This window comes from Episyrphus balteatus, chromosome 2, assembly GCF_945859705.1.
Source record: "Episyrphus balteatus chromosome 2, idEpiBalt1.1, whole genome shotgun sequence".
In the NCBI taxonomy this organism is placed as follows: domain Eukaryota; kingdom Metazoa; phylum Arthropoda; class Insecta; order Diptera; family Syrphidae; genus Episyrphus; species Episyrphus balteatus.
The window spans coordinates 64,465,760-64,492,122 of NC_079135.1; the positions used below are offsets into that span (position 1 = coordinate 64,465,760).

The 26,363-nt window shown below is 30.0% G+C and overlaps 1 protein-coding gene across 5 annotated transcripts in view; it reads right to left on the minus strand.

The window, feature by feature from the left end:
• Positions 1 to 8,224: 8,224 nt before the first annotated feature.
• Positions 8,225 to 26,363, minus strand: part of LOC129908236 (serine/threonine-protein kinase Tao) — a 39,189-nt gene continuing 21,050 nt past the window's right edge. For 2 of the 5 annotated variants that reach the window (XM_055984609.1, XM_055984606.1), the window contains exons 6-13: positions 14,463 to 14,636; positions 14,030 to 14,392; positions 13,824 to 13,946; positions 10,566 to 10,682; positions 10,317 to 10,490; positions 10,021 to 10,242; positions 9,832 to 9,950; positions 8,225 to 8,879 (exon numbers count right to left, since the gene is read on the minus strand). In XM_055984609.1, coding sequence (XP_055840584.1) covers positions 8,756 to 8,879; positions 9,832 to 9,950; positions 10,021 to 10,242; positions 10,317 to 10,490; positions 10,566 to 10,682; positions 13,824 to 13,946; positions 14,030 to 14,392; positions 14,463 to 14,636 — 1,416 coding nt within the window. In that variant the 3' untranslated portion in view covers positions 8,225 to 8,755. Of the gene's footprint in view, positions 8,880 to 9,831; positions 9,951 to 10,020; positions 10,243 to 10,316; positions 10,491 to 10,565; positions 10,683 to 13,823; positions 13,947 to 14,029; positions 14,393 to 14,462; positions 14,637 to 26,129; positions 26,246 to 26,363 lie in introns of those variants that run through there. The other 3 variants (XM_055984607.1, XM_055984611.1, XM_055984610.1) reach the window with 3 other exon arrangements.

Below are 26,363 nucleotides of genomic sequence, written 5' to 3' on the forward strand. Positions count from 1 at the left end.
TTGGAGTTTGTTGTGTTGGAGGTGGTTGTATTGGGACTGGTTGTGCTGGAGGTGGTGGTAGTTAGAGCGATGGCCGGCGGTGAAATTGTTGTTTGATTTAGTGTTTTGTTGTTTAATGGATTAGGAACTGATATTGTTTGTTCTTCGGATGATGTTTTTTCTGAGGGTGTTTGGGAATTGAGGGTTTGATTTGATTAGTTTTGGGTGAGGTTTGTTTCTAAATAAAATAAAATTGGTATGCTATTGGGCACGAGTACGATAACAGTGGCTCCGAGATTTGATAACGATATTTTGTAGAGGGGTTCAATACAAGTATTTTTACAATAGGAGGGGGAGTCTATCTCCCCCCTTTAGGCGGAAGAAGCAATTTTCCACAAAAACAACCAAAAATAAAAAAAATTAATAAAAAACAACGGCAACACTTACAGCAATGAATAATACCTTTTTCAAAAGCCACAATTGTACGCTTGATTGTAATTTTTAAATCAAGTTATTTAAGTTAATAACACTGTGATAGTTCAAAAAACCGACAGAGGGCTCTCATGTCTACTAAAGATAATTCGAGTATGCTGAACACGATGGCGTACTTAGTTTTTCTGGATTAGGTCAAATAAGAAAGATTTTTGCGTGATATAAAACACCATATATTTTCCAATTTTTGATTTTTTATCGATGTAAAATGATGGAAAATCTATTTTTTTTGGAATATTCCGTAATTTTAAAAATGATAATCGAATAGACGATAATCGTTTCACAGTTTGAGAATCTTTAAAGCTACATATTTTAAATCATGTCTTATTCAATATTTTAAAAACAGTTTATATAAATAAAAGTTTTCATTTCCTTAGAAGTCGTATTAGTCTAGGTGAGCTAGTAGTTGTCTCTTAGTCGGGTGGCCGAGGTTCGCCTCCCGAGATTGTTTTTTGTAAGTCAATAATCGTCAATAAATAAACGATAGCTAAATAGGTCCCGTTTTAGAGAGAAGTTATTCGTTTTTGAATGGATAGGCGAACATTTTGTGAGAATTGTAATATAATTGCTAATAATATTCAATTACCTTAATATGATATCAAAATGTTCATGTGCACATATGTACAGTGCTGTGCAAAACATTCCGGATTTTTTGTCGTTTTCATCAAATTAAATTTTATAACACAAAACTTTAACAAAATATTTTTTTAATATAATCTAGATCGTTATTATATCAGTTAAGGAATTTGAACACAAAAAATGTTTTTTAATACATTAAAAAAAAATTTAAATTGAAAAATGAAGGAAAGTCAAAATTTCATCTGTGCAAAACTAACCGGATTTTTCAAGGATTTCGATTCTCGGTGTTGAGGTAACGTTTTTAAGCGTAATTTCTGTAAAATTTTTGTTTGTGGTAACAAACAAAGTTGTTAGCTTTGTGAATTGTATAAATTATTCAATGGAATAACGGAAAAAACGCATTATAGTCTTAAATTCGTTACTAAGTCGTAGAACACATTCAAACCGAAATAAAACAAAATGTTATCCCTTTGGGATGTTGTTAATTGCAACGTTAAGTGAGTATGATATCGTCAAAAAGTAGAAAAGAGAAAAATCAGTTGAAGCAGATCACTTGGGTGGATGCCATAACAAAATATCCCTAAAAACTGATAGGCGACACGGTGATCTTGAAGACGCGCCAGGTTTTACAAAAATGGACCCTAAAAGTAACGATGCAGGATTGTTCGGACTGATTTCAGGATTCTAAATATGTAAACCTCAAAATCGTACCTGATATCTTTTGTGAGTTATAAGCATTTTTGTATACACAGGAGGGCATTTTGACTTAGAATGGGGAAACAATTGTTAAAAGAACATCGAAAAAAGACATTTTGATTTTGTATATGTTTTTCGAAAGCTATAATATTGTTCTTGAACTGAGTCTTTAATTTAAGTTGGTTGAGCAAATATGTTCTGAGAAATTTAATTTCAAAAACATCATTTTAGAAAAAAAAATTTTTTTTTCTTCAAGTTTATTTTTTTCCATTTTTTTAAATAAAGGGTACAATTTTTTTACATAATTCAATGGTCTCATACATTTCTAGTCGAAAACAAAAAAACACATGCTTATAAGTATTTTAGTTATTGAGATTGGAGGAAAAATGTATCGCATCCCCAGAATTTTTTTTTTTTCCTCCTAGGCTATTCAGAAAGGAACTAAGACGTTCACGGGTTTTTATTGCAAGAATCGTTCAATGGGTTATAAGAGAAGATAAAACCGCGGAGTGCTATTAAATGAGAGGGTGGAAATTGAAGATAAAGGTGCAAAAGCCCCTTTTTTGTTTTTTTTTCAATATATCTCGTAAGCCAAGCAAAATTTTGATTTATTGCTTCTAAATCTTTTTGTAGAGAATTAAATTCCCTATTAGAATAATGTTTTTTAAAAATTGAAAAAAAAAAATTCCATACCAAAACAGCCGAAACAATGATGAAAAAAATATCAAAAAATTCGTTTTTAAAAATTTTTTTTTTTGCTTTTTTAGTTATATATTTTTTTTGGGTTGAGATAGGCATAAACATTGCTGTAAAAAAAAGAAAATTAAATTTCCTTCAAAATGCTGTGCTCACTAAACTTTTTCATTGAAAATTAACCGAAGTATGGCCATTTGAATCTATCTTTTTTTCGCATTTTTAGTTTTACTCAAGTAATACAGAAACAGTTGAGGGAAAATACGATAACTTAAGAACCAAGAATTAATAATGAGATTTTGTAGAAAGGTTAAATACTTACTCGACTTACTCGTTTATTTCAAAAACAACTGATTAAAATAACTTTATTTTAAAATCAACATTAAGTTTATAATTTTAGCTTTTGAAAAAAGTATCAATCATAACTGTAAGTGTTGCCGTTGTTTTTTAATAATTTTTTTTTAATTTTAAGTATTTTTTTTAGAAAATTTCCCCTCCCGCCAAAACGGGGGAAGATAGACCCCCCCCTCTCATAGTCAACAATGATTGTATTTAACCCCTCTACAAAATCTCATTATTAATTCTTGGTTCTTAAGTTATCGTCCTTTCCCCTCAAATGTTTCTGTATTACTTGAGTAAAACTAAAAATGCGAAAAAAAAATAGATTCAAATGGCCATACTTCGGTTAATTTTCAATGAAAAAGTTTAGTGAGCACAGCATTTTGAAGGAAATTTAATTTTCTTTTTTTTTACAGCAATGTTTATGCCTATCACAACCCAAAAAAAATATATAACTAAAAAAGCAAAAAAAAACTTAAAATGAATTTTTTGATATTTTTTTCATCACTGTTTCGGCTGTTTTGGTATGGAATTTTTTTTTCCATTTTAAAAAAACATTATTCTAATAGGGAATTTAATTCTCTACAAAAAGATCTAGAAGCAATATATCAATATTTTGCTCGGCTTACGAGATATATTAAAAAAACCGAAAAAGGGGCTTTTGCACCTTTATCTTCAATTTCATTTAATAGCACATTTAATAGCACTCAGCGGTTTTATCTTCTCTTATAACCCATTGAACGATTCCTGCAATAAAAACCCGTGAACGTCTTAGTTCCTTTCTGAATGACATAATCAATAGCCTAGGAGGAAAAAAAAAATTCTGGGGATGCGATACATTTTTCCTCCAATCTCAAAAACTAAAATTCTTATAAGCATGTGTTTTTTTGTTTTCGACTAGAAATGTATTAGACTATTGAATTATGTAAAAAAAATTGTACCCTTTATTTAAAAAAATGAAAAAAAATAAACTTGAAGAAGAAAATTTTTTTTTTCTAAAATGATGTTTTTGAAATTAAATTTCTCAGAACATATTTGCTCAACCAACTTAAATTAAAGACTCAGTTCAAGAACAATATTATAGCTTTCGAAAAACATATACAAAATCAAAATGTCTTTTTTCGTTGTTTTTTAACAATTGTTTCCCCATTCTAAGACAAAATGCCCTCCAGTGTATGCAAAAATTCTTATAACTCAAAAAAAGGATCAGGTACGATTTTGAAGTTTACATATTTAGAATCCTGAAATCAGTCCGAACAATCCTGCATCATTACTTTTGGGGTCTATTTTTGTAAAACCTGCCGCGTCTTCAAGATCACCGTGGCGAATAAATAGTTCTTTGATAAAAGATCCGTTTGCGACTTCTTAAACGATTTGTGAGGAGCTCAATCTGCCTTCAACATAAAGTACAGTAAGGAAGGCTTTGAAAGATTTGGTCTTAATCTCTTTCCGATCGGAAAAAAGTCATTCCTTAATACTAAGCATTGTCTAAAAAGGTAGGCAATGAAAGGATGTGTGGTTTAATAAACGTCTGCCTAACTTAGGCCTGCGTTAGACGTGTTCATAAAGTCAGATCTGCGATCGGACTAACTTAGTCCAACTGCAGTACTGCTGTTCATAAACGTCAGTATGTCGTCAACGTCGGGCAGATTGCGCAGCAAAAATTTTATATCTGCAGAACTCGCGAAGAAGTTTATTTGGATCTTGATTCGATGTTTTTACTGTTAATAAATGTAAATATTGTAAAAAAAATTAATTAGGGCAAATGTAAATTTTGTAAAAAAATAATTACTAATTAGGGTGGTGCAAAATTTTTTTTTCATTGTTCGAAAAAATTCGTAAAACATAGTTTATTTTATGTAAAATTGTGTAGGTGTTTTCACATTAGGGGGCTCAGAAAATGGTATATTTTACATTTACTCTTGGAATTCAACCAAAATCGATTTAATTACTTTGATATGAATTAAATATCTATTAGTATAGAAAAAAGCAATTTACAACTAAATCTATTTTTTTTTTTTCAAACGCACCCTAATCAAAAATATTTTTTTCCATCGATAACACTGGTCAACAAAATTTAATTTTTTTTTTTGTGTCGAGACTAAGATATACTTTATATATATACGGTCATATTTCAAAAACGGGAGCTGATAGGATATTTCTGACTTCAGATTCGAATTCAGCACCCCGAAAACCTATAGAAAAGTATATCATAGTCTCGTCACCAAAAACCTTGTAGACCTGTGTAATTTGTTTCAAATGTGAACCACTCGTTTTTTTTTTTATTCCACTATGAAAAGTAGAAGATATGTATTTTTTTTGCGCCACCCTAATGTAACACGGTTTCAAATTTTACATGTTATTAAAAAAAAGTAAATATTTTTTGTTTATTAAACAAAACTCATTCTGTGGTCATTTTTTTATTTTTTTTTCTGACGTTTATGAACACTCAGTGACTGCTGAAAATTGTACTAACGCAGGCCTGCAAACATTCTGCAGAATTGGTGTGTTTATTAATGCAGCAAAGCAGAAAGACGAAACACTTTAAATTTTAAAATAAAAATACTTCATCATGGTTGTATTTACAAAAAATCATCTGAATTGCTCGATAATAATCATTTTTAGCAAAAAAAAACAAAACCGACTTCCATGGATCAAAACTGGGTTTTATGGTTTTTAAAATAGTTCCCATGGCAAAAAGTGAAATGGGACCACACTGCAGCCACCAGCTATCCAATACAAAAAGAATTATCAAAATTGGTTCACTCAGTCCAAAGTTATGCGGTAACAAACATAAAAAAAAAAAAAAAAATACAGACGAATTGAATACCTCCTCCTTTTTGGAAGTCGGTAACAAAACGGAAAAATATGTTTTTTAATGATTAAAGCAATTTTAACTTGTTCTATTCCGATTGTAAAATGGCAGCCAGGCGCTCAAACATGGACATGTTTGATACCAAAACAATATGCTCCCTACCGTGAAGCACAGCAGAGGATCATTGATAGTTTGGGGTTTTTCTAGCTGCAGGCTCTACCCTGTTACACCAAATCAACGGAATTGTGGATCATTTCCAGAATGGAGAGATGTTGGAGTCGATAATGGTTCCATAAAAGAAGAAAGAAATGCCTTTACATTGGCTCTTTCTGAAAGTTATGAAGCCAAAAATTCTTATAAGATCGTAAAACAGTAGTTCCGGGAAGACAATACTCCTGGCTTGGAATAGCCGTAACAATTATCTGACTTAAACCCAATTGAAAATTTGTGGGCCATCTTTAAGTGACAGGTAGAGAAGAAAAAGCACACCTCGGCAACTAACGTACTTGGAGCTTTGAAAAATGACTAGGAGCATATTCCTAGTTCTATTTTATTTAATTTGGCCGCGTCCAAGCCTCGTTGGTGCCGGGCAGTTTTCGAAAACAAAGGTTTCTGAACAAAATATTAACTTTGAACATAAACATTAAAAAATCCGGTTAGTTTTTAACAGCCGAAATTCTGGCTTTACTTCATTTTTCAATTTTTAATTTTTTTGTATGTGTTAAAGATCATTATTTTCTGTTGAAATTGCTTGACTGATATATGAACGACCTAGAAAAAATATTAAAACAATATTTTGTTTCAGTTTTGTCTTATAAAATTTTATTTGATGAAAATGACAAAAAAAATCCGGAATGTTTTTAGCAGCACTGTATGTACATATGCGTTGGAAGAGACAAAGAATTTGATTTCTCTCTAAGTTGCCTTCTTATGCATATCTTCAGTAATTTTTGAAAATTTTTATTTTCCAAAATAAGTGCGTCGAAATATTTTGCCTAGCTGAACGGATAAGAATTTTGTTAATGACCCAAAAGCCAAAACTTAGTTACATTGAATACAATTTTGGAAAATGCGAATAGTGGTAGTTAAACATTTTTAAATAATTTAAAATGGTTATTTTTGTTTGTGGAGTTTAAAATTTGATCGGTGATTGGAATAAATTTCTAACACTTTTATAAAATCCTTTATTGCACCCAAAAACGAATAAATTCTCCGATAACGAGACCTATTTAGAGATCGTTTATTTATTGACGATTATTGACTTACAAAAAAAAAAACAAAACAATTCCAATTTCGGGAGGCGAACCTCGGCCACCCGACTAAGAGGCAACTACTAGCTCACCTAGACTAATAACACTTCTAAAGAAATGAAAACTCTTATTTATATAAACTGTTTTGAAAATATTGAATAAGGCATGAATTAAAATAGCTTTAAAGATTCTCAAACTGTGAAACGATTATCGTCTATTCGATTATCGAAATTTCAATATTACGGATTTAAATATAAACTTGATTTAAAAATTTCAATAAAGCGTACAATTGTGGCTTTTGAAAAAGGTATCATTCATAACTGTAAGTGCTGCCGTTGGCAATTAATAATTTTTTTTTTATTTTAGATTGTTTTTTTTTTAGAAAATTGCCTCTCCCGCCTAAACGGTGGGAGTTTCGGATGTCAAATCGTACATATACTACAAAAAAATTGATTTGAAATCTGAACTGGCCTCATTTGCGAAATTATCTCATTTCGCTCTAGTGAAAACAGGCTTTTATAGGCTGTTTTCACTACAGCCCAAATGAGATGATTTCGCAAATTAGGTCAATTCAAATTAAAATTTTTTTTGGGCTCTAGTGAAAACAGGCTATTGGAGCAAATGAAAAGATAAAAAAAAAAACTAAATAAAATTCCTTCCGGCCAAGAAAAGAGTTGAATTTTGTGTTTAAAATATGAGATAGCACGACTCAGGACATCGCAACTCCACTCAGGTTCGGGTTTAATTTTTTCAAGAATTATGACGGATTTTATTATTGGTTGGTGGTTGGAGTGCTCGTGCAAAAACAATACCAAAGATCATTTACACTTTTGCTTTTCTAGTTGACACAAAGAATTCCAATCAACAAAACTAACCAAATTGTTCTCACACATTAAACACGAAAAAATACCCAAGTCGAGTTGTCGTGAGTCGGGCTACGGAAAGTTGGGCTATCTTGAGTCGGGCTGAGGATTAAATCGGGCTATTTGAGTCGGAGTGTACAAAATCGTGTTGTCTTGAGTCGAGTTGAGTTGCCCCGGGTCGGGAGTGCAGGAATTCTTCGATGTTGGTTTATTGAAATTTACTATGCAATCATTACAGTTAATATTTGGCGCATTCGAACATTTTTACTGTAAAACGAAGTTACATAGCAGGGCCCCAGGTAATATCGATAGTTATTTGGTACCGCATCCGGCAAAAGCTTCTTTTTTTCTGAAATTTAATTCTGCTAAAATAAAATAGTGATTTTTATTATTTTGCGAGTAGAAAAACTGGGTTTTGCATTTTTTTTTTTCGTACACGTACTGCATGTACTTATAAACATGTTTATTTATTTAATCAAATTAATTAATGGATAAAAAACTATTTTTTTTAATGTTGATTTTGTTTTCTTTTTGTTTTATTTTATAAATTCTACAAATTTATATAGGTTACTCTATAAATGATTGGTGTATGTATCTTTAGGTTTTGTAATTTTTTAAACTATTTAATGCGCGTAATTGATTTAATTAAAATTTGGAATTTCAATATTTTTGATTTTATTTTAGTAAATACCTTGAAATGTGGATGCAATATGGGGTGTGATTTATGTTCTTAGTTTTTCCTTCTTGTATATATCTTTTATTTAATTATTATGTATGCATTGCATGTGTTATATACGGGTTGTTGTGGTGTTGAATGTTTATTTTGCTTAATTGAATTTTAACCTTTGAGTTTATGTTAATTTTTTTTATTAATTAATTAATTTACTTAATTTAATTAAATATATTTATTTTTATTATTTTAACATTGAAGAAAGCGATGTTTGTATTCGATTTGCTTCAACGTCGTCTTTTAATTGGTTTTTACCATCACTAGAAATGCGGTAATTATTAGTGTTATAATTTGCATTACAATTATTTACGTTAATATGCTATAGGGAGCCAGCCGGAAAACTTGTAGAGCTATTACTATGTGCTAAACTAATCATTGATCCTGATAAACTACCCTCTTCGTCTGGGTAAGTCTCCCTTGATACTTCGTTTATGGATAATGCACTGAAAAAAAAAAATAATTAAAAAAAGGATATGAATTAATTATTTCTGAATAAAATAAAATACATAATGTTTATTTAATATTATAATATGAGAAATTAAATTAATTATAAAAATGTCTAGATTCTAAATGGGCCCAACGTGAATCTTGAGAGGATTTGTCTATCCCCCAGAATATTTTTCGGAATTTTTTGTGCGATCGTGAATCTCCCTGGATAATTATTTTCAGGGGACAAATCCCGTATGAAATGACGGGAAACTGATTACCGATACCAATAAATTCCGATGGAAACTTTTCATGAACATTTTCGTTCCCATGTTTAAAACATGGGAAACATTTCCAGGGAAATTTGTATTCATGATAGCCCCAATGTGTCATGTTAAGGAATACAAATAAATTTCTACTTTTTTAAAAAAGGACTTTATGCCGAAATTTTTAAGCGTAAAATGTAATAATTCGTGTATTTTTTTGGCGAGGCTATCCACAGTGAAGAAAGATTTGCCAAAAATACGAATCCGCAAGTTCAACTTTTTGTTTCATTTTTTAAGAAATTGGTAATGCTTACTTGTTGTCAAATAATTAAATGAACAAAAAAAAAATATTTTTTCCTTAGAAAATTTAATTAAAATTGAAAATTTTTAAGAAGATATGAGTTAATTCATTTTTGAATAACAGTTTTTAAATCAACTTATTACTATTGGAAGCAAGTAGCAAGTAGCAATGATGATTTTTGACAATGTTTGAATATTTTTTATTTTTTATTAGTTTGTAGCAATCGCGATCATTCTAAGGGATTTGTTTTGCTTTTTTTTTTTAGAAAATTATTTCTTGGTGAAAAAAAGGTTCATATCTGCTCTGAAATAATCAATTTTAAAAGCAAAAATATTCCCAATTTGCACAGTTAAGTTAAATTTTGTTGGTCAATAATTAGCATAACATAAAAAAATTTCTCACCTGAAGCCTAATGCAGCCGACTCTTCATCAAACGATTCCAGCTCCTTAGCTTGCTTCTCATGCTTCATTCTAAGCCTTTCTGCTCTTTCTTGATTAAACTGCTGAAGTTCAGCTTCCATCTTATCATTAAGTTTTACATTAATTAGAAATTTGTATACAAAGATCTATGATATATTCTTTTTTGTTTACCTTGCTCTCAAGCAGACCTCGACGAACACTAACGCGATTTTCTAGTTCTTTGCGCTCTCTATCACGTTGCTCCTGGGCTTGTTTCTTATTCTTAATTTGATAAGCGGTCAGAACTTCAAGTTCATATTCCAACAATTCCTTTGTTCGTTGGCATTCAATTACTTGGCTTTCGTCAAGTTTATAGCTCTGACTTTGGAACATATCAGCAATGCTTTGTTCATACTATATGAACACAATTACAAAACATTACAGACGATTAAAATACAATTTTATAATCTTGTGACTAACAAACTTACTTGATCACCTAACAATGTTAATTTTCGGTGTTTCTCTTCTTTCAATTGTTTTATCACTTCTTTTTGATGCTCTTTTGCCGTCGTTTGGAGTATTTGAGCCTTATACCTTTTATATTGTTTTGTTTGAGTTTTACATGTCTCACGGAACTGTTTGCGTATTTGAAGTTCTTTTTGCTAAAAACCACATTTAAAAAAAAAGAATTACGTTTACGAACATGTCACCACAAATTTTAGTCTTAATGTCTCTACCTTTAAACTCTTTGGATGTTGTCTTATTTCGAGGGCATGCTTCCTCACCAATTCCTTACGAACTCTTTCCATGTAGTCCTTTTGATTTTGTAGTTCTGTATCATGTTGTTTGTTAATCTAAGTGTGATTTAGAAAGTGTTAATACCAGGGTTTTGTTAGCAAAATTACAGCTATAATGATACCAGTCCACTACTGTAAGCTTAAAAATAATTCGAATCCTCATTCTGAAACAACATTGATAATGCAACGACCTATGCAAATATAACTTTGCTAGACTTTGAAATTGATTGTGGCCAACATTCCTTGAAAACATGACGCTTAATCTTCCCATGACAACATGGGGTGTTCGACCTTCCTAGACTTGATTTTTTCTTTCTTTGTGTATTTTGACAATCAATTTTTTTTCATGAACTATACACATACATATTTTTTTTTTTTTCAAGCCAATGAAGTGTTTTGATTGAATAAATAATTGTTTATCCCTTAAAAGATTTTTTTTAAATTAATCCTAGCATAATATGTACATGCATATTAAATGTGTTGTCACCGGAAGTTTAAAATCTAAAAATATATTGGGCATCTATTGACCAAGCTTTAAGCCTAAGTCTAACACTGAAGTATTAAGTTATTAAATAGGTGAGACTAGGTTCTTTTTTATTTAGAATTGAGTCTTAAATCTTAATTGTCTATGAAGTTTTTCTTAGAAGCGACAAGGTTACAGCTTATAAGAGCTTAAACTAGGTTCTTTTTCATAGAAAACTGATTAAGAACTGAGCCTTAAATTTATATGAGTAAGCCACAGCTTATAAAAGAACCATGAATATGGACCAATTTTGACGCATCTGATATAACAGAACTTTCGTATTTGTTATAGTGTCAAATGACGACTTAAATGTTGGTGTTATCGGCATTCATCTAGCGTCATTAGTTTAGAAGTTACGTTTAGGTCTTTTTTTCTAATCTCTCTCATTTCCGTACAAAAAGTTGTAAACCAAAAACTTTAAACGACGATTACTCAAAAATACAAATTTGCCACTTACCCCTTCTTCTTCGGATGTATTCAATGTAAATCCTAAATTTTAACACCTAAAATCATTTTGTTCCTACTTTCCCTATTTAAAAACTATCAAATTCCTTTGTGAACTCAATCAGAATAGATTAATTTTAATCTCTACTTCCCAATGAAAAGCTGGTGTTGATAAGCCACAATGGAATTGATCAAAGATCAATTAATTTTAGAAAAATTAATTTCAAAACGCCTTGAAATAATTCTTTTGTTTCTAGATGTAAGAATTTTGGAAAAAGTAATGTCAAAATGCCTTGAGAAAAAATATTTCGACACTTAAATTTAAAAAAAAAGTAGTGTCGAAATCTATAATCTAAGAAATGAAATCTTCATCCGAATAGGTGAAAATAGAATCTTACGATAAAAAAAACAAAAAAGAACATGATAAGATTGTGAGAATAAAAAACATAAGCTGCATTAGAATATTTTCATGGAAGGGTTTTGGCGGATTTTTATGTTTTTCGGTTAAGATGTAATCGTATCCTAAAAGTATTGCTTATTCCAGCCGATAAGATTATTGACTGACACATGTACAGAAACTCCATTAAATGAGTTTCATTCCATTTTGAATTTTTTTCCAGGAATTTCGTCGAATCAGAACATGGATACAAATAGGTTTTTGGACCCACTATTGAAAGCAAAAGTATTGAAATGGTTTGCCGTTGCCGATAGTTAGAGTGACCATTTTTAGGAGTGACTTAGTCCACTTTCATAATTAAGGGCACAATTCTTTGTTTGATTTCCAATCGATCAATATATAATTTGCATTTCTAATCAAAAGGCAACACAGTCAAATATCCATTGAAAAATTTTCCCGAATTGATTTCAACGATAGCTATAACTGGCTCCTTTATAGCAATCAGGTCTGTTTAATGAAGAAAAACTAGAACAGAACAGATCAAAACAGCACAAATTCGTTAAAACTGACACAAAAAAAAAGATCAGAAAAGTACACCTTCCTGTTTATAGGGTTGACTGTTGCCTATCAGTTTTGAAAATTAAAACAAATTTCTTTGTTATAACTTTTCACTTAAATAAATTATAATTAATTAGTAATTGAAAAGTAGGAGCAGAAAAACTTGAACTAAACTGCGCTGGACAACTTCATGGAACACAAAACGACTGTTTGTAAAACAGTTTAGGGCAAGGTTTTCCTTCATGGAACACACAAACCTGTACTTTTAGAATCTTTTCTGTTCTTTTCTGTGCAAATCATTCATTAGCTGCGTTCCTTTGGAAACTTTTATCTACTGCTTAGTACTTAAAACTACTTTGAACTACTTTTGCTATACTGAAAAAGTAGTTCAAAGCAACTTTAAGTACTAAGCAGTAGATAAATGTTCCCAAAGGAACGCAGCTATTAAACAGACCTATTGAAAATTTCTGTCATTGATAATTTCTATCATTCTCTTTTTTTTTTCTTTATAAAAATTCTTTGTGTGATTTCCAATCGATCAATACATAATTCGCGTTTCTAATCAAAGGGCAACACAGTCAAATATCCATTCAAAAATTATAATGGATTAAGTTAAATGATGATGATAAATGAAACAGAATTCGTGTCGTCGTATTAATACGAACACGTATTCTGTCCAAATTCTGTCCTCATGACGTCATGACCGTCCACAAAGAAATATTTCAACTTAAAAAAAAAAAAATTAATTTTAATTGTTTTGAAGAAGAAGTGAAAAAACTATTACGTCTAAAATGTTTTTCTTTTGTTGCTCAAATTGAGGAATAACTTACTGATTTTTTGTATTTAAATCATTTGATACAAATCTTTTTATGTAAGCGGTTAAGGGATTGAATTCTTTCTTGGAAAAAACGTGGCGGTAAATTTGCCAAATTTTATGATGCAATATCCAATATTTCTTAAAAATTAAATTTATTCTTTCAACAAGTTTCTCCCGCGTACCGCAGAAAATTATATAAAAGAACAAAACAGTTGTGAATGAATTGAATGGATATAATTTGTGTCAAAAAAATCTGAGAATTTTACTTTGATGATGTTGGGTGAAATGCACAAAAAACTAAGGAATGCGCGCCAAGTCTAAACCAATGAAAAATAGTATTTACCTTCACCCTGACTGTACGAGTGTACAAGAGCTTGCAGGAATGCAAGTGCAATATTGCAATTAAAAAATAAACACACTTTCCAAATTAAGAACAAAATCTAAAATAGTTTAACTTACTTGATCTTCTCTTAAATTATGTACACTTTTTTGTTGCCTATATTCTAGTTCTTGAGTTTTCTCGTGATGCTTTAACAGCATTGAATGAGCTTGTTCTAACTGGAATTGCTTTTTACTCAGTTCCTGTTGGAAAAAAATAAAAATTATTTAACTTACAATCATAAATTGATTATAAATTGATTTTTTTTTGTTTGTTGTATACTTACATCTCGGAGCAATTGATACTCCAACTCATGCAACATTATCATGCGCCTTCGTTTAAATTTCCTCATCTCTATGTCTATATATTGCTTCTGTACCCGCAAAAGCCGCTGTTCCTCTTGGGCCTCAGCTTGTTTCAAATTATCCTTTTGCGATTGTAGAGTCAAATCACGTTGGCGTTTTGGTGTCGACTCATCCATTGATAGCTCCCGTTTCCATCGCTCTTTGTTTGCTTTGTACTCTTTCTTTCGATTCAAGTCAAATGCTTTGCGATCACCCTCCTGTTTCGAGGAAATATCTTTGTGAAGTTTTTTCTCAGCGGCAGCATTTTGTTTAATACGTCGCTCCAATTCCTGCTGGTGTTTCGCCTAAAAATTTACAGGTGCAAAGTAAAACAAAAAGTAACTTTAATTTTTGTATCTATATTTTTAAACTTACCTCCAATCTCTCTAGTTCTCTGGTAAAATTATGCAATAGCATGTCATATTCTTTATCTAATGCCGCTTTGTGTGCTTCCATTTCTACTTTACATTTTTCTTCCAGCTTTAAAAGGGCAGCTTGATGTTCGCGACGCATTCGTTTATAACCAGACATTTGTTCATGCATCTCCTCCTTAAAATAAAATAAAGGTTTTTTATAGAGATAATATATTTTTTAAATTTAATTAAAGACACCATTTTAAATTTGGCAGACAAAACATTGTGCTCAAACAAAAACGCCCGTGAAATTTCAAAAAGTTTTCAATATACACAATGTATGTATGTATGTGTAAAAATGAGGAAGTTTTCAATACGCAATTTTCACCCTAGCGACACTTTATACACATTTATTGGTTAAAAAAAATAATTTTGTACCTTTTGCTACAAGGTATGAGCCTAAAAATTTAAACCTTTATACACAAAAAAAAAATGCATTCAACGCCGAATCTTTAAATCTAATAAAATCTCATATGATTTTTTTTCTGTAAGATCTCTCTCGGAACTCTCGGTTAAATAAGAATTCATGACAAAATTCTTCAAACCCTTATACATTACCTCGCTATTGATTTTTGTTTTATTTGAAATCTAAGATTAATTTTTTTTTTTAACACAATTTTTTAGGGGCCAGATATAGCTATGTACCTATCATTGGTTTTCATCATTAAAACCAATCGTTGGAATTTTCATGACAGGTCTGTTTTCCTGGTTGAATTTCAGCAGCTAAATTTTATCAGGTGTTCAGGAAAATGAATTTCGGTCCGTGAAAAAGAAAAACCCATTCATATCAAACAATAACTATTCAATTAACTTTTTTTCTCAAAAAAAAAAATTCTTTGTGTGATATCCAATCGATCAATATATATGTAATTTGCATTTCTAATCAAAAGGCAACACAGTCAAATAACCATTCAAAAATTTTTCCAGATTGATTTCAATGATAGCTATAACTGACCCCTTAAACTTTATTATTATAACAAATTTGGGATTATTATAAGAAAAGGCATTGGTTGAAGTTAATTCAGGGATCCCTTGGATTATTCAAGTATGAATCCTATAGATTCTTTATTATTTTCATTAAAAATTAAAATGCCAAATTCTAGCACCGTTATATTGTTTGTCATTGTAATTTAGATCTCAAAATATTTATTTTATACAGCTTTACCAAAAAGAAATCCTTATGACATAAAATCAACAAAGACTGAAAGATTATTTACAAATTTAGGGTCATTACTCATTATAATGAACCACTAGCCCGGTGGAATCAATAAATGAAAAAAACATCAAATTGTAAACTAGCTCAAAAGTGTGCTGCGCTCAGTATATACATAGGTAAGCTCTTGAACTATTTAACTTTTTTCTGAGCTAGCTGATGTATGAGCTTGAGGATCAGAGTATTAACGAGAAAGAATCCTCTAACCGAAAAAAAAAAACAAAGAACCTCAGGTAATACTTTGTAATGTATTCCCACTTGTACCGCGAACGAAGACATTAGTTGGCAGGAATTCAAATTCAATAACAGTCGAAACTCTAACTTAAACTAGTGAAATCTCGAATAAATTACTATAAATCACGGAAATACGATTCAAAGCCAAGTTCAAGTTAACACTCGTACTGTGTTAATACATATTAAGAGTAGAAAAAACCCTTTTAGTGCAAGCAAATTATAAAAAAAAGTTCATTTTATTAAAGATGTTCAAATTCGAATTTAAGGCTTTAGGAATAAACGGCTCAAAGTTTATAAATTGGTGGATAAGTTTTACATTTTTAAAAGTAATTGAAAATGTTAATAAACAGGGCTTAAAATATTCGACCTTATAATTTCAAAATTTGAGCAATTGTAATAAATAATTGTAATAATAAAAGAGTATAAAAACGATAATTTTGGTCGTTGTTTTAGTTCGACCTATTTGTTTTGTGTTTGTTTGTTTCTTAGTCCGAATAAAAATTTTATTTGTTTTATTCTATTTTGGAAAGAGATTGAATCAAACTAAGGAGTAAAGCTTTTTTAAAAACTTAAGCTTTGTTTTTATAGAAAAAAATTAATCGCAAATGATGCTATTTTTCTTGACCTTGCAATGTTTGTTTTGTTATACAGGGTGTCCGGTAGAAAATGGATAAGCCTGAAATGGCTGATAGGTGCACTTTTGACTGTTCTGAAACCGAATAGAAAAAGTTTCTATCGCAACCAGTTTAGAAAATACTAGCTTTTTTTCGTTCAGTGCACTTTAAATTTCATCATCTTACGTTTTCTTTAACCACAACCACGAATGAATGAATTTTATAAATTTCTTATTTTTATAATTTTTTACAATAATTGGCTCACTACATAAAAAGTTAAAAGTTTTTATAACTGTTGCATCCTTTCTTTGAAAAAATTTTGAAATTTGTTTTTGGATGCAAAATGTAAAAAAAAAATATTTTATGAAAATTTTCAAACACCTGTGGTAAAAAAAAAATCCATAGGAATCTAGGTGGCCAACTTTTTTAAAAATATGCGCGTCCAAAGGGGATTGCAGAATGGTAAAAGTTTTTATCAAATCTAGAGTTACTAGCAAGTTATTGGTACCAAAGTGCAAAAAAAGCCTATTAATTTAATAAATTATTTTAACTGTAAAATTTTAAGATATGACTAAGGCTTTCGACATGGTCAATCACGGTATACTTTTAGACAAATTGTACAAAGCTGGATTGAGAGGAGTTATACATAGATGGTTTTCTTCGTATCTCTCAGAAAGAAGTCAGCGTGTGAAACTTGACAACAATTATAGTGATGAATTAAATATAAATATTGGCGTTCCTCAAGGATCCGTTTTAGGACCTCTTTTATTTTTAATATATATTAACTCACTATTCATATAAAACTTCAAAAGTCAAGTTACCGCATTTGCTGATGACGTAACTTTTACGTATTCGGATAAAAATTTGTTTGACTCCACCGTTAAGCTTAATATGGATTTACAAATCCTGCGGCAATGGTTTGCAAAACATGAATTACTTATAAGCGAAAAAACTAAAATGATGATTTGTAGCTTAAAGGGTCCTTACCCTGATGAATGTGAGGTTTATTTCCATTCCACTAATTGTTCAAGATTTGCCTTATCAGCTCACACATGTGGCAAAAAAAACTTTTCTGATGACTTTATGTGTACAAATTGTTTTTAAGTTGAAAATGTTGAATGCTTTAAATATTTAGGTGTTTTAATTGATAAAAACATGAGCTGGAAACCGCATGTAGATGAACTAAAAAAATATATGTTATCCGTGACGCGCAAAATGTATCTTTTGAAACCCCACTGCTCAGCTAAAATTCTCCTGCAGATATACTATGGATTGGCGCACTCTAAGTTACAGTACGGTATTGCTAGTTGGGGTGGAATATACAACTGCACAATAGAACAATTAAATGTTGCCCAAAAACATATGATAAGACTTATATGTAGAGTCAACAGGCTAACAAGTACCTGGCCTCTTTTCCTTAATCTTCGGGTGCTTCCAATAGCTCATCTTTATATCTTTAAGGTTTTGAAAGTGTTTTTTTTACGAAGCGGTTATAGTGCTACCTTGAGAAGTTCAAACATTTATGGATTAAGAGTGAATAACATGGCAATGGTAAATATTCCTTTATCTAATAGGACACACTTTTATAAATTTTACACTGCGGCGGCACCTAGGTTTTTTAATAAACTACCATTTGAAATACGAATAGAAAAGCAATCAAATTTGTTCATAAATAAAGTAAGGAATTGGCTTTTCACTGTGGATAGTTCTATGGTCAAATTATTTTTAAACTGAGTTTGATATCAAAACAAATTATTTTTCAACTAGCTTTCATACTTAAAATTGTCTTTCTTTTGCAATTTGAATTAATTTCTTTTTTTGTAATTTTGTAATTTCATAATACATATTACCCCATAAACACATAATAAAAAAAAAATGAAATTTTAAAATGACGGATCATTCGCCTCTAGTCACACAAGTGCTACAGAATGATACCTTCTTCTAAAAATTATTAATCTTGTTACAATTACTATATAATATTATTATTGTATGTAAGGTATTAACTATGTATTAATAATTTTAAGAAATTTAATAAAAAAAAAAAAAAAAAAAAAAAAAGTTTTTCACATTGCTGCCACAAATGCATGGATTCCATCAGTTTTTTTAATCAGTCATATTTTACAATAATTCTTCTTACACATAACTATTAAAAAAGCGTTATAACCGTTGAACAATGGCTATAAAAAAAATAATTAAACTTTTTTTATGCAAAGTAGAAAAAAAAATATTTGTTTGCTAAGTTTAAGCATGGGCATACAATTGTGCATCGGGACAGCTTGTTTTGAGTTTTGACTTCTTAATGATCTCGTTTTAAAGAAAAATTGAGATTTTCGGTCCCGTTGGCCCAATGCAACCTCATCGAAAATGTTGCAATGTTTTCGAATTTTTGTTCAATTCCCAATGTTATTGGGCTACGAAAAACATCCAATATTTGTTAGATGCAATTTAATTTACAGTTAATATTGTGAGCCACTTCCTATTTTATCTTTTAAACTGGTTATTAGCGAATTAGCAAACAAATATATTTTTTTCTACTTTGCATTAAAAAAAGTTAAATTATTTTTTTTTTTATGTTGTTCAACGGTTATAACGCTTTTTTAATAAAAAAAAAGTTAAATTATTTTTTTATAGCCATTGTTCAAAGGTTATAACACTTTTTTTAGTAGTTATGTGTAAGAAGAATTATTGTAAAATATGACTGATTAAAAAAACTAATGGAATCCATGCATTTGTGGCAGCAATGTGAAAAACTTAAGATTTTACAGTTAAAATAATTTATTAAATTAATAGGCTTTTTTGCACTTTTGTACCAATAACTTGCTAGTAACTCTAGATTTGATAAAAACTTTTACCATTCTGCAATCCCCTTTGGACGCGCATAAAGTTGGCCACCTACGTTCCTATGGATTTTTTTTTATACCACAGGTGTTTGAAAATTTTCATAAAATATTTTTTTTTTTACATTTTGCATCGAAAAACTTCAAAAACATCAAAACAGTTATAAAAACTTTTAACTTAACTTATGTAGTGAGCCATTATTGTAGAAAATTATAAAAATAAGAAATTTATAAAATTCATTCATTCGTGGTTGTGGTTAAAGAAAACGTAAGATGATGAAATTTAAAGTACACTGAACGAAAAAAAGCTAGTATTTTCTAAACTGGTTGCGATAGAAACTTTTTCTATTCGGTTTCAGAACAGTCAAAAGTGCACCTATCAGCCATTTCAGGCTTATCCATTTTCTACCGGACACCCTGTATATAATTATTTATAAATACAATGATCTGATCTGGATCATGAAGAAAATAAAATTGAGAAGATAATCTTATACATTATTAATTAATAATGTCCCTTAGTTAATTGAATAAAAATGTATACAGTTGTTTGACAATGTTCCAATACGAAGTAAGAAGAAAGGTAGGCCTAAAAACAAATGCAAATAAAGCATTTAGTTGGCCTCAGAAATGAAACAATACACAACCTCAAATTTCTGAGGTCAACCCGGCGAACTATTGTCAAGCAGATACGTTGGAGAGTTATGATTCCCTCGACATAGAGATCATAAAAGCGTCGAATTAAAAGTGAGAAGATGTTAATTGAACAAAGAATTGATTGAGTTAATAGATGCTTTCCATTTTTAGCTCCCTAATTTCTATCTCATTTAAAAAAATCTTTCAATTCTTAAATAAAATGCACGACTGGGTCGCACGTACTCGCTCTTGCACTTCAAAGCACTTTTATGTTAGTTTACTTGTAGATTATAAGAGCTGGCTGTATACAAGTTTTAAAGAATTCTAAAATGCATTTTTATTGCAATTGCTTTGAATATTACGTCTGCAAAGTTTAATCAGAATCGTAAGTACCGTTTTCGAGTAATTTGAATGGGAGGCACACTTTCTAAGCTAGATATAAAAAAAAAAACAACTTTCAGAATTCTAAAGAGAATCCGTCCACCCTAAACGGCTGTGGAAATGAGACCCACTTTTTCGGACTTCTCCATTATCGTAATTTTGGTTTTGATTAAAACATCAAATTTTGTTTTCAACACGAAACCAATACTTGCCCTATGGAGAAAGTAAAAAGGGGATGACATTTCCTCTGTACAAGTTTTCAGCTCCATGCGATTTTTTTTCCAGGTTTTACGATAGACTTACCTTAAAGTATAAAAAACAAAAAAGACAAAATAAGCGATTTTTTCGTATAGACGATAGACCTCTCTCTGAAACCTTATATCTTCTAAACGAAAAGGCACATCTTAAGCTATTTTATGGAAAACATCATGGACCATAAAATAAATTTAAAATATTTTTCAAAAACTGCGTTTTAGAACCCTCAAGTACGGAAAACTGTTATTTTTGATTTTTGTCCAAATTAAAAAAAAAAAATTGTTTTTTAATTTAATTACAGATCTGAGTATTAAATTATGTAAAAGAGCACATAATTATTGGAAATTTGTTTAGATGAAATTGACCATTTGACGAAAATAGACAAAAAACTATATTTTCGAAAAACACCACTCTCTTGCCCGCACTACCTTTCAAACGATAAGTGTTACTAAAGCACATCTTTAGCATGGAAAAAGTTATAGTCTATGAAGTGAGTTAAAAATATATTTAAAAAAATCGCGATTTTTATATTGTGACCAAATGAAAAAAAAAAATTTTTTTGAACGACTCCTTTAACAAAAAAAAATTATATAGGGAAGCACATTACCTACCAGTTTTTAAAAGACAACTTTTCGATAGGACTTATCGTTTAAAAGCAATAGGCAAAGAACCGTTATTTTTGACATTTGACACATTTTAAAATCGCGATATCTTCTAAACCAGTGTTTTTCAAACTTTTTGAGTTCACGACCCCCTTGAGAGGAAAAATATTTTGGCGACCCCCTCAGACTATAATTATTTCTCAGTACATATTTTTAAATACGTAGCTGTATTCACTGTACCCCATCAGAACTTGGTCTAATAAGGTTTTACTTATTCGCGAAGAAATTTTTTCCCGTGTTGCTTAAGATAAAAAAAATTTAGAGTGCCTTACAGTTATTTTCATAACTGGTGATAATAATTTTAATTGCAGTAGTCTTGCAGAAATTTTCCTGTAATGAATTCTTCAATAGAATCAATATTGAGGACCGTTTTTTTTTTTATTTTTTTCACGAAAAAATTACAAAAATCATGAGAAAAAGTTTTGATATTTTTTAATTATTTTAATTTTTAGAAAAAATGTTATTCTTTGTAACAACGTTTGAAAAATTTTGATATAGTTTTTGGTTGCTCAGCTATATATTTGTTTCCCTTTGCTTCCTAGTGGTTTCACCATGAAACCATTATTGAAAAATTATTTTTTATTGCAATAACCAAAATTTGAAAATTGTTGCATGAGCTATTGCATTATGAGTAGTACGACCAACAAAAAAAGTATAAAAGTTAATGTTTAGTTTAAAAAAATGCAGGATTTGTGAGGGTTTTCTCAATTTTTCAAATAACCTTACGCTTAGAGCTATAAAATAAAATAACTGTAACACTGAAAGAGAATGATTATAATTGTTCTTCAATCTATGGAATATGTAAACATGTTTTTCATCAGAAAATTTTCTTTTCCAATCTTAATACTAGTTTAATAAGACTTTTTGCTAAAACACATTGGTTTGTACGCGCATTTTTATCTTTTAGTTTTTTTTACTAAAAAATTGACTTCAACTTTTGTACTCTCAGCTCAAAACATTGCTTATACAATGTAATTACTAGTTCAATCATTATTTTTTCGTTTTCGTGTGTAATTAGAAAATATCAAAACTTTTTCTCAAGATTTTTGTAATTTTTCGTGAAAAAAATTTACTCCGGGAACAAAGGGTTAAATACTGTTCATTTTGTCTAGCCCATGATAAAACAAGCCCAAAAAAAAAATGTGCCAATACTTTTGACCGGACCAGCCTATCTTTATGTATTTTGACGTGCTGAATCCGAATCTGAAATCAGTTTTGTCCCAACACCGTCAAAATTTTGATAAAATTGCAAAAAAAAAATGAAAATTGGGGATTTTGGCAAAATATTGAAATTTCTTTCTCGAGTAAAAAAATCATAACTTCCACAATGTCTAACTAATTTATATGAATGAAAACTTATTTTATTTAGCATAAAAAGAGCAATGAAACTAGCTTAAAACGGTCTCCGAACTCTAAAAAAAAAGGTAAAAAAATGTTGTACTTTGAGATTCAGCTCATAAAATCTAAACCGAATTTGGTGTTTGAGCATTATAAAAAAAATATTTTCAAAACGAACAAGTACTCCTCTGTTTGGAACTGTAAAAAATCTGAAATTCACCGAAAAATGGCTGAGAAAAAAATCGTTGAAATCTGAAAACGTTGAAAACGGTTTTTTAACGATAACTTGAAATTTTGAGGGTTTACGAAAAATTTGAAGTGCCGAAATATGATGTACCCAGTAAAACCTTCAACCTCTGGTAGGTCACTTCCAAAGTAATTGACATGATTTTTATTTTGTAACACAGTGTTATAGGTGTTTTTACAAGATTCAAAATCTGAAAATTTAAACCATTTTTCTGACTTCTAAAACTTTTTTGAATAATTCGGAAGAGAAAGTATCAAAGATCTATCCAAGATTTCAACATTTATTAAATAGCATACAAACACAATTGTCGCACTGAGGAATTTTCAGTTTTTTGTTCTTATTTTGCATTAATTATGTTTTTGTACCAATATTTGGCACACTTTGAAAAACACTGATTTAGACACAAAAACACTGATTTAGATACAAAATAAAATGCGATACTGGGTCACACGTACTTGCTCTTATATTAAAGTTGCTAAGAATGTTAAAGCTTTGTGTGTAAAAGTTCAGAAATAAAAGGATTAATTTTAATTTAATTTAAAAAGAAATATAAATAACTCAAAACCGAAAAGGGCACTTAAAGGCTTATTTAGCAAAGAATCTTTAGATTTTTTTTTTATTTTTGAAAATTGTTGGAAAAAATAGTTCTTTTTAAATAAAATAAAAAAAAGTATGTCACTCTTAAGAAATTATTATTCGACACATAAAAACAAATTATCGACCCGTTTTCAAAAAATTGATTTTTCAAAATACATAATATTTAAAAGAACTGTTTTTTTCTATTTTCAAAAAACATATTACTATGTAAGTACATAGTACGCTTTTGTATACAAATTTTCATTGAAATCGGTTACCTAATTTGCGAGACAAAAAATAACGCTTCTAAGACAGGTACCGTTGAAAAAACCTGCACCTTATTTGCTTTTTTTTAATCAAAACCGTTTGAGCCATTTTTAAGAAAAACAAACTTTTCCATTTTGTTCAGGAACCGCTAATTTTGGTCAATTTAACCTTAGAAAACACATAACTTTCAAGTTTGAACTAAATCGCTTCAGTCCCGCGAGTAGGTGAGACAAAATTGAATTCGAATTTTGGTATCATTTTCTAAAGACAATTTTAAAAAGTTTTATTCTTTTTTGAAAACTTCATTTACAGAGCAAGTTTCTTAAATGATAAACCAGTGTCAAACCATGCGAAGGGTGTTATTTTAAAATGAAGTTTGGAAATTGATTTTTATTAAAACTTCGAACTATAAACTAATTTGTAACAAAATAGCTAAACGAAATAAAAAAGGTTTTGATAAATTAAGTTTTCTTAACCATTAATCAATGTTTTAACCAAAGAATTGTAAAAACAAAAAAAAAATCAATTATAGATAGGGGAAGCAAAATACTAATTTAAAGTAGTGGTTTTTAAAAAATTTCACAAGAACTGCATTTAATCGAAAACCGAAAAGTTTGTTATGGACAAATTACCACATTTTCAGAGTCCTTAAGTTGTTCTTTCAACGTATTTTGTTTAGACTATTACTTTTGGAATACTCTGTATATCAAAAGTCAAACCATACGATTATTGAGTCGACTTGAGAGTCCAATGAGAAATTATTTTTACTTGCTCTATAGGGCAAGTATTGGTTTCGTGTCAAAAAAAAAATCGAGGTTTGAATCAAAACTAAGATTACGATGATGGAGAAGTCCAAAAAAGTGGGTTTCGTCATGACGTCCGTCGGTCTGTGCGTCCGTTCGTCCATCTGTACAAGTAGCTACAGCCTAAACGGGTGGACGGATTTTGTTGAAATTTGGTATGGATGTTTTTTTCGTAATTTCCTAGGTTGGTTTTTTTTTTGTTTTTTAATATCTCACTTAGAACGTATACCTCCCATACAAAATGTTCGAGTTATTGCAATTTTCTCGAAAACAGCTCTAATGATTTTGATTAAATTTAACACACGTAATGCTGTACATAGTTCTAACATAACTGCGTTTTTAGTTTTTCTCAAAAAATACGGATAGTGGAAATGTGGTCTTTACATTTTTTTAAATCGCGGATGTCGGCTCTTCCCGTACATCATTATGGAGTTATTGAAATTTTCTGAAAAATGGCTCTAATGTTTTTGATAAAATTTTGCATACGTAATATTCAAAGTAATTGCAGCAAAACTGCATTTTTAGTTTTTCTCAAAAAAATCAAGTCAAATAAAATAAAATTGTATTTAACTAACATTTGGCCTCCATGCCGGCTCTTCCCCTACATCAACCAAATTTCTTAAAAATGTATATAGAGGCAGCTCTTATAATCTACAAGTAAGCTAACATAAAAGTGCTTTGAACTGCAAAGGCAAGTACGTGCGGCCCCAGTCGTGCATTTTATTTTATCGTGCTTGAAGTTCTTTTGAGTAAACGTTCCGTGTGACTTCAGAGCAGTTTGTTGTTTTTGAAGCGTTTTAAAACTTTTCGTTTGGATTAAGAGTGCGTTCACAGTGAAATTTAAAAGCTGTCGAGTAAATATTCTTCTTTCTGCTTTTACTGGACGTTAAGTTAACTTATAGTAGTTTTGGTCATGGTTGTAGTTTCATTTAATTAAACGCACAAATCAGCTTGTTTTCATATTGAAATAACCTTTTAAGAATAATTACATGAAGCCAAACCTAACAATACGAATACACTTTTTTCCAAATGATGTTCAACATCGACATGGTACACATATGTATGTGGAGACTTCTGGAGCACGAGTCAGGGTATTTTTAGCAACAATTTTTAATAACAAAAAAAAATACGCGAAATACGTCAGGCTTTTTTAACTTCCCTGAATTTGTACAAACTTAATATGTGTATAAATACATTTATGTTACTTACTTTAAATATAAATGTATGAAGAAGTTAATAACAATTCTAAATTAATAATATTTAATTAAATAGAATTAATCTCGAAAAAAGAGGCTAATCCTTGTCTTTTGCAAAACCCTTTCACCATAGCAAATTGGACTTGGAATGATTTATGATATATGAAATCTTTTGACAAACGACAAGGGAAACTTTAAACAAAAAACCAACATTATGTGATAAAAATCTATCAGCAAGCAATTATTTAGCAAGAGAATAAATTCAATCAAACAAGAATAACCCAACTTCACATTCAACAAGAAAAAAACAAACAGTTTTAACTGAAATTTTAAAACAAAAATGAAACGAATGCAACCAATATAATTAACGTACGTAACAGACTTCAGCGGCAGTTCGTTTAATTTGTAATCACTACAATCCAATCTATGTAATTTATAGGAGTTATTTTTGTTTTACTTTTAGCATTTAGCGTGTACGTTAGAAAAATAACTTTGCTATAATACCGTGCAGTTACTACTGCCTCCACATAAAGCTGAACAAAGATACGGAAACTCCTAAAGAAGGTTAAAAACAAAAAAAAATATACAGATAGAAAGTAAACACATG